Raw genomic sequence first — 15,443 nt, 5'->3', positions numbered from 1 at the left:
GCAATTATTTCAATATTTTAGTTACAAAATCAACGCATCAGAATTTTTCTTTTTCTTTATAATATTTTAAACTGTTTTAATATTGAATGTACATACTTGACTTTGGATTATTTTTTGTTATCTTATTTACATTGTTATTGATCTTATTTGTTATTATCTAAGTTTTACTTGCAAATATTTCATTATTATAATAAAAGTATTCCATTTGGAGATTTTTATTGATTTTATACTGTGCACAATGGCAGAATCTGATGATGCACAGGGTAAATGTCCATTGTCTGCACATAGCTTCCTGTAGTGGATATCTGTAGTATTTTGTAGTCAGATTCCCTTTCAAGAGGTAGAAAACCCATTTGGCTAACTTAAAAATGTAAATTTTTCCTTTGGTTCATCACAATTTACTCAGGCATAGTAAGGACGGGTAGCAGCCGTTTGTCTCGGTTTATTTCTTCGGAATAAATGCAGTTTCTTGCACATCTTTTCAAGGTCCTGATACTTTTTCTCGTAAAATTACGACTTTATTCTCGTAATATTACAACTTTTTTTCTGTAAAATTACAACTTTTTTCTTGTAAAATGACGACTTTATCCTCGTAATATTACAACTTTTTTTCTCGTAAAATTACGACTTTATTCTCGCAATATTACAACTTTTTTTCTCGTAAATTTATGACTTTATTCTCGTAATTTTATGACTTTTTTCTCGTAAAATTACAACTTGATTATCGTAATATTGTGACTTTTTGTCTCGTAAAATTACAACTTTATTCTCATATTACTACGACTTCTTTTCTCGTAAAATAACGACTTTATTCTCGTAATATTACAAAAAAAAATTCTGTAAAATTACAACTTTTTTCTTGTAAAATGACAACTTTATCCTCGTAATATTACAACTTTTTTTCTCGTAAAATAACGACTTTATTCTCGCAATATTACAACTTTTTTTCTTGTAAATTTATGACTTTATTCTCGTAATTTTATGACTTTTTTCTCGTAAAATTACGACTTTATTCTCATAATATTCCGACTTTTTTTCTTGTAAAATTACGACTTTATTCTCGTAAAATTACGACTTTATTCTCGTAATATTACAAAAAAAAATTCTGTAAAATTACAACTTTTTTCTTGTAAAATGACAACTTTATCCTCGTAATATTACAACTTTTTTTCTCGTAAAATAACGACTTTATTCTCGCAATATTACAACTTTTTTTCTCGTAAATTTATGACTTTATTCTCGTAATATTATGACTTTATTCTCATAATATTCCGACTTTTTTTCTTGTAAAATTACGACTTTATTCTCGTAAAATTACGACTTTATTCTTGTCATATTACGATTTTATTCTTGTAATATTACAACTTATTTTGTAATATTACAACTTTATTCTCGTAAAATTACGACTTTATTCTTGTAATATTACAACTTTATTCTCGTAAATTTATGACTTCATTCTCGAAATCTCATATTTTTTGCCCCTCAATGTGGCCCTAATACTCCGTCGTACTTTATAATATAAAAGACATGAAAATCTCCCTTTTTTTTTACAATATGGGTCCTTTAATGTAGAGTGGAGTAGAGTTATCAAATATCCGACAGCTCATGAAGGCAACCGTTTGACAAACGCTCTTGCATCCACCGCGCGCAGCAAGACGCACGCTGCCGTCGTCACCAGTACATACAGGAAGTAATGAGCTGCTGTCTGCTGGTCGAACCTGGTGGTGAACAGTGAACTGGTGATCTGGTGAACGGGGGGAGCGGAGGAGGAACCGGAGCAGGAACCGGAGCTGAAGGAGGAAGCGATAAAAACATATAATGACATCTGAGCTACAACCGTCAGCGGACCGCGAGCTGAACGTCTGAACGTCTCTAACGTCTAGCGGTGAGTACCGAAATAAACCAGAGACTGTTTCAGGTTCAGCTCCTGAACGCAGCAGTTTGTGATGCTATCTGAGTTATTAACCTCTGAGCTGCTGGCAGCACATACAGGACTTATACACACACACACACACACACACACACACACACACACACACACACACACACACACACACACACACACACACACATACAGGACTTATACACACACACACACACACACACACACACACACACACATACAGGACTTATACACACACACACACACACACACACACACACACACACACACACACACACATACAGGACTTATACACACATACACATACAGGGTCACCACCAACACACACACACACACACACACACACACACACACACACGTACAGGGTCACCAGCTAACACACATACACACACACACACACACACACACACATACAGGACTTATACACACACACACACACACACACACACACACACACACACACACATACACACACACACACATACATACACGTACAGGGTCACCACCAACACACACACACACACACACACACACACACACACACACACACATACAGGGTCACCAGCTAACACACACACACATACACACACACACACACACACACACACACATACAGGACTTATACACACACACACACACACACACACACACATACACACACATACATACACGTACAGGGTCACCACCAACACACACACACACACACACACGTACAGGGTCACCAGCTAACACACACACACATACACACACACATACAGGGTCACACCAGCTAACACACACACACACACACACACGTACAGGGTCACCAGCTAACACACACACACATACACACACACACACACACACACACACACACACACATATGCATGCAGATGGGATGTTTGTTTGTGTGTGAAGGAGGAGAGGGAGACCTACAATCGCTGCCTTCCTTAATAAAATATCTCTACTAGCAAACAGTTTATACCATATTATAACACATCAGAGATTTCCAGAATAAAGTCATAACTTTATGAGAAAAAAAGTTGTAATACTATGAGAATAAAGTCATAATATTATAAAGTAGTAATTTTACATGTTATTTTCTTTATTTCTCATAAAGTTATGACTTTATTCTTGTAATATTCAGCTTTTTATGGTCTCTGGTACGACGAGAGAGGAGATGATAGTGGCATCATCAATGTGTGCAAAAACATAAAATATCACAGAATGATGCATGTTTTGGGGATACAGTGTAATCATATAATCATATATTAGATTACATTGTGTTATCTAATATGATAATATAGGCTACATTTACAAACGGATTAGACACTTCTGAATACTGAAAGGTATATTTCGATCACTCCACCATCCCAGCAAAGATTTGCTTCATATAGTAGACCTATTAAAGTTGTTCAGCTGGGCATGTGGCAGCTGTTGGATGATGTAAGAGCTTGTCCAAACATAATAAAATGAGTTTATATTTCATTTAGTTTGCTAATTGCTTGATAATGTAATGAACCAGGGCTGGGTTTGTTACTCATTCAGTGAGAAATACTCAAATATTGTGGATCTATTTATTATGCAGTGTCTTCTCATTGGATAAAACCACATAAAATCAAGTACCTGAGTCTAATGCACATCTGTTTGTAGGCGCCTTGACATGCAGAGGTTTGCCTCACAGCAATAAGTGAACTATTTATGGGCCTCACTCACTCTCTGTGTGTGTCTTCAATCGGTTTCCTTTGAAGACCACATCCCCCCAGATGTCATCCTTTATGGCGGCAAAGAGCAGAGATACTCACATTTTAACATCACCAGCTTTACATTTCATAGGAGGGGTTTAAAGGAGCAGTGTAACATGTCTGGGGGATCTATTAGCAGAAATGTAATATAATATTCATAACTTTAGTGTGTTTTCTTTTGTGTTTAATCACCTGAAAATAAGAATTGTTGTGTTTTCGTGACCTTAGATCAGGGGTCAGCAACATTTACTATCAAAAGAGCCATTTTAGGCACAAAAAATAATAATAATCTGTGTGGAGCCGCAAAACATTTGAGCATTGTGATGAAGGTAACACAGTTTAGAGTTTAAGTATATAGTATATAAGTCTAATGCAGTGAGGGTCAAAGTGCAAATGTACTACAGAGTATTAGGGCCACATTGAGGGGAAAAATCTGAGATTTCCAGAATAAAGTTGTAATATTACGAGAATAAAGTCATAACTTTACGAGAAAAAAAGTCATAATATTGCGAGAATAAAGTCATAACTTTAGGATAATAAAAGTCATAATATTACGAAAATAAAGTCATAACTTCATGAGAAAAAAAGTTGTAATATTACGAGAATAAAGTCATAACTTTAGGATAATAAAAGACGTAATATTGCGAGAATAAAGTCATCACTTTACGAGAAAGAAAGTTGTAATATTACGAGAATAAAGTCATAACTCTACGATAAAACAAGTTGTAATATTACGAGAATAAAGTCATAACTCTACGAGAAAACAAGTTGTAATATTACGAGAATAAAGTCATAACTCTACGAGAAAACAAGTTGTAATATTACGAGAATAAAGTCATAACTCTACGAGAAAACAAGTTGTAATATTACGAGAATAAAGTCATAACTCTACGAGAAAACAAGTTGTAATATTACGAGAATAAAGTCATAACTCTACGAGAAAACAAGTTGTAATATTACGAGAATAAAGTCATAACTTCATGAGAAAACAAGTTGTAATATTACGAGAATAAAGTCATCACTTTACGAGAAAGAAAGTTGTAATATTACGAGAATAAAGTCATAACTCTACGAGAAAAAAAGAAAATAATTTGTTTTCTCGTAAACCTATGACTTTATTATCATAATATTATGACTTTATTCTCGAAATCTCCTATTTATTTTTTTTCCTCAATGTGGCCCTAATACTCCGTCGCACCATAGACCTACAACAATGATAAATAAAAATGAAAATGTAAACAAAAAGCAGTTATTCATTTCCATTTTTAAAAATCCACAGAGAGCCACTGGAGAGGGGCTAAAGAGCCGCATGTGGCTCCACAGCCGCAGGTTGCTGACCCCTGCCTTAGAATGAGCCGTTTATATCTAAATAGGGGCTGCGATCGAATACTCTTTGTTTTGTTTTTTCCTAATAGAGTGAAATGACCAGGAAGTATCTCAGTAGCAGCCATGATAAGAGCTGTTTGAATACTCTAAATGATAAGGAAAGTGCTTCAATGCTTCCTTTCTTATCCCCTTTAGCGTAGGATACACTGGACCATCCTTTATGAAAGGAAAGGAGATAATAACATCCTACAATTCCTTGCGGCCGCAACGTTTAAAGCGACGCACCATTCATGATAACAAGCAATATACTTATCTTGCATATTATTTTCATACAGTCAGGGAATGAAATTAGTACCTGCCACCTGCCAAATACAGGGTAAATGTTGGCTGTGAAAATTTCAGGTCACCTGCCACCATGGCAGACAGGTTTTCCTTATATTATATTAAGAAATATTATTTTAAAAAAAAGCAATTCTGAAGCCTAAATTAAATATATTATAACACTTCATTTTACAGGTCTGCAAATGTCATGGTAATAAGGTAAAATTAGCAGGTAACCCATTTGAAATTTCTTTGGGATTACTGCCAAATTACTCCAATATTTACCTCAAAATTGATTGAAAATTACTTTGTTATAAACATTAATTAATAATAGACAGGAAGATAACATGGACCCAAACTGTTGCCTAGCAATGCAATTCCGTTGCAATTCCATTGAAATGTACTAAAACGGAGCGTTTCAGACAGAGGGTAAATACAGGTATATTCAGGCAGACAGAATATGAGGAAAATAAAGTGTTTTTTTTAACATTACAGCATGTAAACATGTTCTAGTAGAAACACAAAATACAAGTATGAACCTGAAAATGAGCATGATATGGGACCTTTAAACAATTAACTCAATATTTATCATTATAATTTTCTTTATTTCAATTCCAACCTTGGTAATAAAGTGATATTTTTCACCGCTGTCCACATTAGGAAAGGGTTAGGGTTAGGGGTACTCAGTTGGTTGCAAGCTGCATCCACACCACTTGATGTCGCCAAATCCTACCACTGCACCTTAAATCTTCCTTGTTGTACGTTATTCCTCTCCATTGTGCAAAATGACTATGAGAACCACTTTGAGATGCTCAGAAGTCACGTGCACTATTTCATACTTTCTTTACAGCTGAAACAATTAGTCAAATAATCAGTAAGTTGGTCAACAGGAATTTAATTGGCAACAGCTTTGATAATCAATCATTTAAATCAATTTTCAAGCAAAAAAGCCAAAACAAATCTTTAGTTCTAAGTGCTCAAATGTGAAGACTTTCTACTTTACATTCTCTGTTTTATATCATGTAAGTTGAATATCCTTGGTTTTTTTTTTTAACTGGTGGTGTTGGACAAAACAAATATTTGATGATGTCACTGTGGACATTTGTCACTATTTTATTGACCACATGATTAGGCAAGGCAAGTTTATTTATATAGCACCTTATCATACACAGAGGTCATTCAAAGTGCTTTACACAAAAAGATACAAGTATAAAATACGATAAATAAAAGTAGACATGTTTTATAAAACTACAGACAAGTTTAAAACCAAATTTATAAAATTATGTACTTTTTGTTATTGTGTACTTTTTCTCAAATTGAGCTGCCTACGGATGCAAAATTAATTTCAGTGCAAACTGACAATAAAGTTGTATCGTATTAATAAAAAGCTCTTAAAGACAGAGAAAAAGTCTAGTGTTAAAAAAAGTTAACAAAAATCACAATAAATCACAATATTGAATCACAAAACGTCCCAGCTCTAACTTCTAATCTCTCATGTTATGTATATTGTCACATCTCACAACCCTACATTGTATATTATGTCATAATTCAAACTACTCAAGGACTTTGAGACGCTCAGAAGTTGCTTGTTCATTAATAATTCACTTCTTAAACTCCTAACATATTTTTGTACTAAAGCCCAGAAGGAGTTAAATCAGTTATTAACAGATTTTAGTACAGTTAAAAGTAAGTTTGCGTGCCTGATGAATGAGCTCTGTTGTTATCAGGCTGATCTGTGGCCTCCGTCCAGTCACAGTATACTCAGAGCACTGATTGCATCACAGAAACACCTCCACTATGTAGGATTCGAAGTCTTGTATTGACCACAGGTTTGTTTTTAACTTCTTATTCAGCCTGCAGGACTTTCCACCTTTCATGCAGGTGAAGTTATTGTGCAGATTAGAAGTGTTTTCCCAACCTCTGGTACCTGTGACCTGGTTGCCATAATGAATGACGACTCCTGTAAGGTTTGCACCCTTTGGACTGGGACATAATCCTCCGAGTCTAGTTAAAGTTCACAGTAACAATCCTTAGTCATGGTTGCTCTGCGTGTGATCTGAGCAGAAAGAGCTCAGGGCTGAGTGTGGAGGTCTGATTTAAGGACCGGTTTGATGACACAGAGTCGGCGTTCTGGCACGAAGAGACGAAGGGGTAAGCCTGCAGTTATTTTGTTTCAGTGAAGGTGACTGATTTAAAACAGCCCCTTTTATCCCAACTTTACTGTGCTTCAGAGGCTGTAGCAGGTTCAGTTTTAGACCTACAGTGAAGGTACAGATATCATATGAAACTACAAAACGACAACTAAGGAATCCATTGGTACCAGCAGAGTCATGTTAGCTTGTCGGCAAGGGGGCTAAGTAATGCTTCAAAGTTGGGCTAAATTTTGGCGAGGAAAAACTGGCATGGCCATTTTCAAATGGGTCTCTTGACCTCTGACCTCAAGATATGTGAATGACATGGGTTCTATGGGTACCCACGAGTCTCCTCTTTGCAGACATGCCCACTTTATGATAATCACATGCAGTTTGGGGAAAAAAAACATGCCGTTTTTTGCATGCAGTATAAATGTGTTATTTTCGCCTATTCTAAAAGGGTGTATTTTAATATTTCTGCATACTGGGGTCTCTAAACAGTCTTGAATTACATAAATTGGGTATCACTGTAAAGCTGAGACTCTTGTGGATCCAATGAGCCCAACTGTATTCATGTGTGATGATGTTAGTCCCCATAGTAGCCATTTCATTGTAGTGAGTCCATTTTTTGAAACTTGACCTCACTGTATAAAATGACCTGTGGTGACCTCTAGGATAATCACAGCCTCATGAAACTTTACCTCCACAAACTACAGACCAAGAGCATTCAGAGGATGGATGGCTTTCTTAGGTAGATTGACACTAAGGGGGTTTCTGAGCAGTTTCCAGAATAGAAGTGCTCGCCATTCAATCGCCGAAAAATGCAATTCTTGCAGAAATCCACAAATGTCAAAAGTTTTTGAAACCAAATCACAGCATGGCTTTTTCAATGGTGTTCTTCAAGGTCTTGGTGTCTTAATGTGGTATTTTGGAGGGGTTATTGATCATTTTTATCAATTCTCGGGTGGTAAAAAATGGTTAACTTTAGCACCAAATTTGTGTAACAAATGGTATCCTCTAAAAACATTTTTTCATTCATTCAATTCATGTTTATTTCGGATTTATGACTGCAACAACTTGACCCACAGTGCTGAACTGCATCTCAAATTAATCTTCAGGTTCTCAGCTTTCAGATGATGTACACCACTTCTATGTGACATCTACTGTTGAACTGCTGTTTCCCCCTAAAGCCCCCCTAAAAAAAAGAGAAAAACGTGTCTCTAGTGGGTCTCAGAGGCTGAACTCAATGAATATCAGCTACTTGTTGGTGTATTTCAGTCTTCTTGCCTCACAGTGGCGGGCCCTGATGTTGCTGCCATAGTGGACTGCTGTTTGGCTCGGGGCCCTCCTTATGAAAGACTCTTTCAGCTCCTGCGCTGCTTTCAGAGAATTGCTGCCATGTTTAGGCCACAGGAGTGTGAAGCTCCTGAGTTTAGAGGTCCCCGGAATTTGGTTGGGAGTAGATTGCACACATTTAGAGCCCGGTGGTGAACCCTCAGGTGTAGACGGACGAGGTCACGTTAGTTTGTTGGGTGTTTAAGCAAATATCAGTACAGGGAATACAATTTGGGAAAGTGCTGGATGATTTTGAAAAAATGATAATGATTATTTTGACTGATATTGCGATATGATTTGTGATATTTGAGGGAATGATCATTTTTATATCATTATTCTCATCTTCATTGAAAAGCATATTAAAATGATTATGGTGTGATTTTTGCAGGTTTCTGTGCCAAACACAGTCTGTAGTATATGGTGTGTTGGCACTCATCTCACCTTTTAACAAATGTTGTACCTCCTGTGATATGAAAATTGCAGTAGGTCATATTGCGATTTCGATAAAGTTTCAATTAATTGGGCAGCTCTAGTTTAGAATATGACTTTTGAGACCTTTCTGCTTGCAATGTCACATCATCCTGTTGTCCACTTTCAGGTGCTAAACTTAGTGATCTGCACTACTTCTCAACTTGCCCCTTTAGCAGTTATGTAAAGTTAAATGAAAATTAATTTGTTTAACCAAAGTAGGGTTACAACTAGGACTGACCCGAATGCTTTGAAGCTTTGAAACTTTGACCGTTGCCATGGTAATCAACATCCAAATCAGTATTCAAATGCTTTGTTGTTTTTTTGTATTTTTATATATATATATATAAGTAGATAGTAATAATAAAGTATAAATCCCCAAATAGCCCATGAAATAAGGAATAATCCCACAACATATTTATTAATTTATTTAATCATTTAATCATTTAATTGTTTAATTGTTTAATTATTTAATTATTTATTTATTTATTTATTTATTTATTTATTTATTTATTTATTTATTATTTAAGGTTCTGCATTTGCCATGTCTGCAAAAAAAAAAAAAGATTTGGACAAAAAATTTCTTTCAGCTTTTTACTGAACAGGCCATAAAAATGAAAAAGTGTGAGTTTTCATATTCGATAGGACTGCAACTAACAATTATTTTCATTGTCAATTAATCAGTTTTATTAACAGTTCGGTCTATGAAATGGTGAAAGTCCTAGAGGATCTCTTTAAATGTCTTTTTTTGTTTGAACAACGCCCCAAAACTCAAAGATGTTCAGTTGTCAAAGATATAAAACAGCAAATAAGAATCCCCACATTAGAGATTGATTATCAAAATGGTTGATGATTATTTTCTGTTGATGACGTCACTAATATGTGTCGAGTGAGGACACTGTGCTACATCAGCTGCATTTCCTGATTTACCTGTTCACCGCCGCCCTTCTCTTCATTGTCACTTACTGGACTCCTCCCAACCTCCACGTTGACAATGTTAGCTGCCACTTGATATTCACTACTTCCTGCTTCTTGTCGTGTAATGATTAACCCGGCATAAACTCACTCGTGTGAGCTCCTACCAGAATTATAATAGAGGCTTAGATGAACGACCTGCCTGCCTCCAGGATTAGAGGTTTGATTGGTGAACAAAGACTTCTGAGACTATGTGAGTAGGATTAGATTGATCTTTTTATCATCTAAATGTCATGTTGGCTAATGTTTGAATGAAACTTGTTTGACTTCAGTTAACTTGTTAAAATGTTTGTTTGTAATTTTTTCATTGAATTACTTGTCTTAACATTGCTATCATACAGTTTTTTTTATCATTGTGGAGAAGTAGTATTTCCTCACAGATAGGCCCAAGTCACGGCCTGATTTTGCATACTCTTTAAATGCTTATTTAAATGTCTTTAGAGGATGAAGGAACATTTCGATCAAGCCCTTCGGTTTAGTGTTGGTATCGTCCCACAGGGCGAAGCAGGTGTAACAACCATTTCCTGCCAACTGAAACTCACGATATGATTGTATCTGTACAGCTCAACTAACGGCTTGTTACTGATAAGCAAAACTTATCCTGTGTATAACCTGAATGGTGACCTGTATTTGAGGAAAAATTACCATATTAAAGCAAGGCTATGTAACTTTTGAAAGAACAAGTAACACATTTTTCCTTTTTCAAATGAAAAGTTGAATTCATAAGTAATAAAACACACCACTACTCAATGTAATACACTCAATGGCTTTGCTGCTATGAACAGCCTTAAGGCTTTTACACACCGGAGGGGCGTGACGAATAAGCGACACAAAATTGCAAAATTCTCGCCTGCAAATATTATATGTCTAGGGCTTTTATTGTGAAAGGTAGGGTGTAAGAAAATATCGATATTATGTGTTGTGATTTTGTATAGATTCTCCAAAACACTGTATCAATAATGTATTTGTGACCCGGCTGCCATGTTGAAAACAGTCGAGCCAAAGCCCATCACCGGCCGGAGCAAACTTTATCATTTTACAGCTAAACGGTACACTACAAGATGTTTCCAAAAACATTTGAGCCGAGAAATAGGCATTACAGTAACAGAATATTGATTCATATTTGATCAGCGCTGCCTAGTTTGACCGTTTGATCGGAGTTGGCGAGTGACAGTTTATCAAAATTATTCAATATTTTCTGAAAGTTACAGCTTTAAACAAAAGTTACAGTCTCACTTTAAAGTCACAGTGAAACGGACATTAGAGCATCTTTAGCTTCAGTACAAAGTGAAACAAAGAGAGAACATAATCCTCGAAAAAAACGGGGGGGGAAATGGAAGAAACCTCAGGAAGAGCAACAGAGGAGGAATCCCTCCTCCAGGACGGACAGACGTGCAACAGAATAATGAATAGACCAACACAGTAAAATTACAGAATCAGGATGACAAAATTATATCAATTTAATTCAACTTTATTTCAGACACGTAGGTCCAACTCAAATATAAGATAATAAATACAATACGATGACAGAAACACAGGGACATAATTATACCATGATTATGATTGCATTATTAAATGCCACCTGAAGATCTTTCCCTTTTACTTTACTATAACTGCACCATAAGTGGGCTGTAAAGAGGGCTGTTTTTACATCATCTGTACATATGATGAAATTAAACTTACCGGCATATTGGCTTGTTCATTTGCCAATGCAAATTTGCAAGCTTAGATTTGTGTAGACAAACAACAAACAGATAAGACCTGAGCCACAGGACCTCCCTCTCCTCCGTGGAAACCTGGAATGAGGACAAAATACACAAACACACAAGAGACAAAGCTCAAGCTCTGCATCATACACACAGATACGAGAAAGAAAAAACAAACAGAGGGAGAGAGAGACGAGGACAACATGCACACAGGCGAGATGGAGAATATTTTTATGTTTTACAGGAAAAGAAAAGATTTTGATTTAAAAATACTCAAAAAAAGATTTTCTTACACATATTTAGCATGTAACAAGAGGAAGATGAGGCTATATCTTTTCAGTTTGACAGTCTCCTGTCCTGTTTCGTGTCGTACAAGTGGACTTACCGTCTCTCTCTGTTTTTCTTTAGGTCCCTCCAGGCCTCCGTCCTCCATGCCTGCTCCCCCAGGCTTCACTCGACTGGAGCAGAATGAGCCGATGAACTCTCTGCGTATCTCTGTCGGAGGCCTTCCTATGTTGGCGTCGATGGCCAACACCACTGACCCTCGTTTCCGCCTTAAGTGGAGGCCCATCGTGGCGGTGGCCTTCTTCCTGGCCCTGCTCCTGCTGATCTCCATGCACTTGACCTCGGGCTTTCGGTCCCGCTCCTACGACTCGCACGGCTGGAGACCGAGTCGCGGCGACACCCAACCGTCAGACTCCAGCTACAATGACACCTACCCTCTCAGTCCGCCCGAGCACACGTCGCAGGGCACGCGCTACCGCATCGCGGTCATCGCCGACCTGGACACGAGCTCTCGTAGCGACAAGAAGCTGACGTGGTTCAGCTACATGCGGCGGGGGCACCTGTTGGTGTCCAAAAGTCTTGAGAAGGTGGCGGTTCAGTGGGACGAGGACAGGGTGCTGCTGGAAAGCCACCTGTCGGAGAAGGGAAGGGGGATGGAGCTGTCTGAGCTGGTGGTGTTCAACGGGAAGCTCTACAGCGTCGACGACAGGACGGGCGTCGTCTACCACATCGACGGTGACAAGATTGTGCCCTGGGTGATCTTACCTGACGGCGACGGCAGCGTTGCCAAAGGTCGGCTTTACCCTCCTCTCATACAAGTACATGTACATGCTGTAATACAATATTCTACTTGAGTATTTCCATTTTATACTACTTAATACTTCTACTCCACCACATTTCAGAGGGAAATATACTTATACTTATACCCCACTGCATTTTCTTTAACTTTTCAGATGTCTATGACTTGTTAGTCCAGTTATCTTTTCAAATTCATTATTTGAAAAAAAAATGGACATAGATTTGTGCAGCACAACACGACCCCCCAGATTTATCTTGAGACCCTTTGGAGGGGCCCTCCCCTAGTTTGGATACCACATGACTACTCTATTTAACTAATAACATAACATATACTACGATCATTTTTCTGCATTATGAGTGCTTTTACTGATACCTTAAAGGGATAGTTCTGGTGTTTTGAAGTGGGGTTGTATGAGGTACTTATCCATAGTCAGTGTATTACCTACATTAGATGATGGTCGGCGATATGAGTTACCATACAAAAGCAAAGTCTTTTTTTTAGGTGTGTGATGGAATTTTCTATCAATTCCTCTCTCCTTGGTCGGAAGGTCAGAGTGTCTCTCAGAGTGTCCCTCTGTTATTGGGTTGGATTCCTCTCTAGGGGCGCCACCGTTATCTGTACAGCTGTGTCTGTAGGAGGGACCATAGAGCCAGTCGCCAGGGCAACCAGGGTCAGAGATGCCAGAGGAACCGCGTAAGTCAAAACATGATAAGGGTAAAACACTTGAGCACCAGGGAGGAAGGGCAGAGTTGTGAGGCCTTCACGGAGAGAGAACACATCACTGGTGGAGACCTGGCAATTCTCCTTGATCAAGCTTCAATAAACTTAAATGTAAGACATCAACAGCTCCGGGGCGTCTTCCTTCCTGTTGACTGAGTTAACCTGAGTATCAGAAATTCCACAACAAGGTGAGCCTTTCTTTTGCCGGTCCCGTCCACAGCAGTACATTATTTTGCTTCCGTGCTAGTACTCCTGTCTGCTTCTCCAAGCTGGAGGCGTGCCGACCGTCATCTACTGTAGGTAATACACTGACTATGTATGAGTACCTCATGCAACCTCACTTCAAAACACCCAAACTATCCCTTTAAGTATATTCTGCTGATTATAATACTTTTTATTTGACTTAAATGCAGGACTTTTGCTTGTAATAGAGTATTTGTGTGTGTTTAATTGCTACTTATGTACTGATAGGTTTCAAAGCCGAGTGGCTGGCGGTGAAGGACAAGCACCTGTACGTCGGCGGTCTGGGGAAAGAGTGGACCACCACTGAGGGCGAGTTCGTCAACAACAACCCAGAGTGGGTGAAAGTGGTGGGCTTCAGAGGGGATGTACAACATGAGAACTGGGTCCCCATATACAAATCTCTGAAGGCTGCAGCAGGGATCGAGCCTCCAGGTGAGGATGCAAATCTGGTCTCGCTCACGAGTCTGCTTCCATTGTTTTTCTCTTTGTTGACTCTTCACCCGTATTCCTCCGAATCCCCGCAGGGTATTTCATCCACGAGTCAGCAGCGTGGAGCGACACCCTGCAGCGCTGGTTCTTCCTCCCTCGCCGCGCCAGCAAGGAGCGCTACGAGGAGAAGGCGGACGAGCACCGCGGCACCAACCTCGCCCTCAGCTGCTCGCCGGATTTCCAGGACATCGTTGTAAGTCGAGTGGGCCCGCTCAACCCCACTCACGGGTTCTCCTCCTTCAAGTTTGTACCCAACACGGACAACCAGATCATCCTGGCTCTCAAGTCGGAGGAAGACGCCGGGAAGATCGCCACGTACATCATGGTCTTCACGCTCGACGGACGCATCCTTTTACCTGAAACCAAGATCGGGGACGTGAAATACGAGGGCGTGGAGTTCATATAGACTGAGTCGCTCTTGAGGCCACTGCACTGTTGTTTTGTTTACAATCCAGTCACTGTTGAAGCTACTGTACTCGCTGCTTCCTCATTGAGACACAACTCCAACCCTTAAAGGATCGTCTTTAAGAAGAAGAACTACGGCCTGAGACTGTTAAAAAAGGGTCTTTTGAGAAAGTGCCAGTCAACACTAACAATGCCAGCATGTCTTGTGGTGGATCGTGTCCTTCCCAGGACAAATGTGGCCCTCAACAGTACTGTAGCCTTTCTTATAATGAATGTACAAACGATTGATTTATCAGACTGTGACTTCTTTTCCTAAAGCATACACTTTCATGCACATACTGTACACTCACCAAAGGACAAAGGTTTGTTTTTCTAACCTGTTGCTCCATGTTAAACATCATTGTGTACACACCAGACATGTTATTTTCAGTGGAATAACTAAAGGCCTGTTTTTATTCTTCATAAAACTCAACATTATTTGAAGGACATTTCGGTGATAAAAATGAATTATGTAATGTTTTCGGTGGGATGACTTGAGTAAAAAAAAAAAAACCTTGATTCCTATTTTCTTGAGCCGTGTCATTTTAAGGTCACTCGTGTGGGCTTGTTTAG

The 15,443-nt window shown here is 38.5% G+C and overlaps 1 protein-coding gene across 4 annotated transcripts; it reads left to right on the top strand.

Moving 5' to 3' along the window:
• The first annotated feature begins 1,676 nt into the window (after positions 1–1,676).
• cant1a (calcium activated nucleotidase 1a) lies at positions 1,677–15,120 on the top strand. Of its 4 annotated transcripts, none has more exons than XM_074656598.1 (4): positions 1,677–1,885; positions 12,299–12,967; positions 14,166–14,369; positions 14,462–15,120. In XM_074656598.1, exons 2-4 carry the CDS (start codon positions 12,322–12,324, stop codon positions 14,830–14,832), a joined length of 1,221 nt encoding a protein of 406 aa, XP_074512699.1. In that variant the 5' UTR covers positions 1,677–1,885; positions 12,299–12,321; the 3' UTR covers positions 14,833–15,120. The 4 variants fall into 4 exon arrangements, with proteins under 4 accessions (XP_074512699.1, XP_074512698.1, XP_074512697.1 ...); XM_074656597.1 differs by lacking the exon at positions 1,677–1,885 and adding an exon at positions 7,273–7,425; XM_074656596.1 differs by lacking the exon at positions 1,677–1,885 and adding an exon at positions 10,240–10,377.
• The last annotated feature ends 323 nt before the right edge of the window (positions 15,121–15,443 follow it).

The sequence above is a fragment of the Sebastes fasciatus genome, chromosome 13 (assembly GCF_043250625.1).
Source record: "Sebastes fasciatus isolate fSebFas1 chromosome 13, fSebFas1.pri, whole genome shotgun sequence".
Taxonomy (NCBI): domain Eukaryota; kingdom Metazoa; phylum Chordata; class Actinopteri; order Perciformes; family Sebastidae; genus Sebastes; species Sebastes fasciatus.
This window is presented reverse-complemented; position numbering and strand designations above follow the sequence as displayed.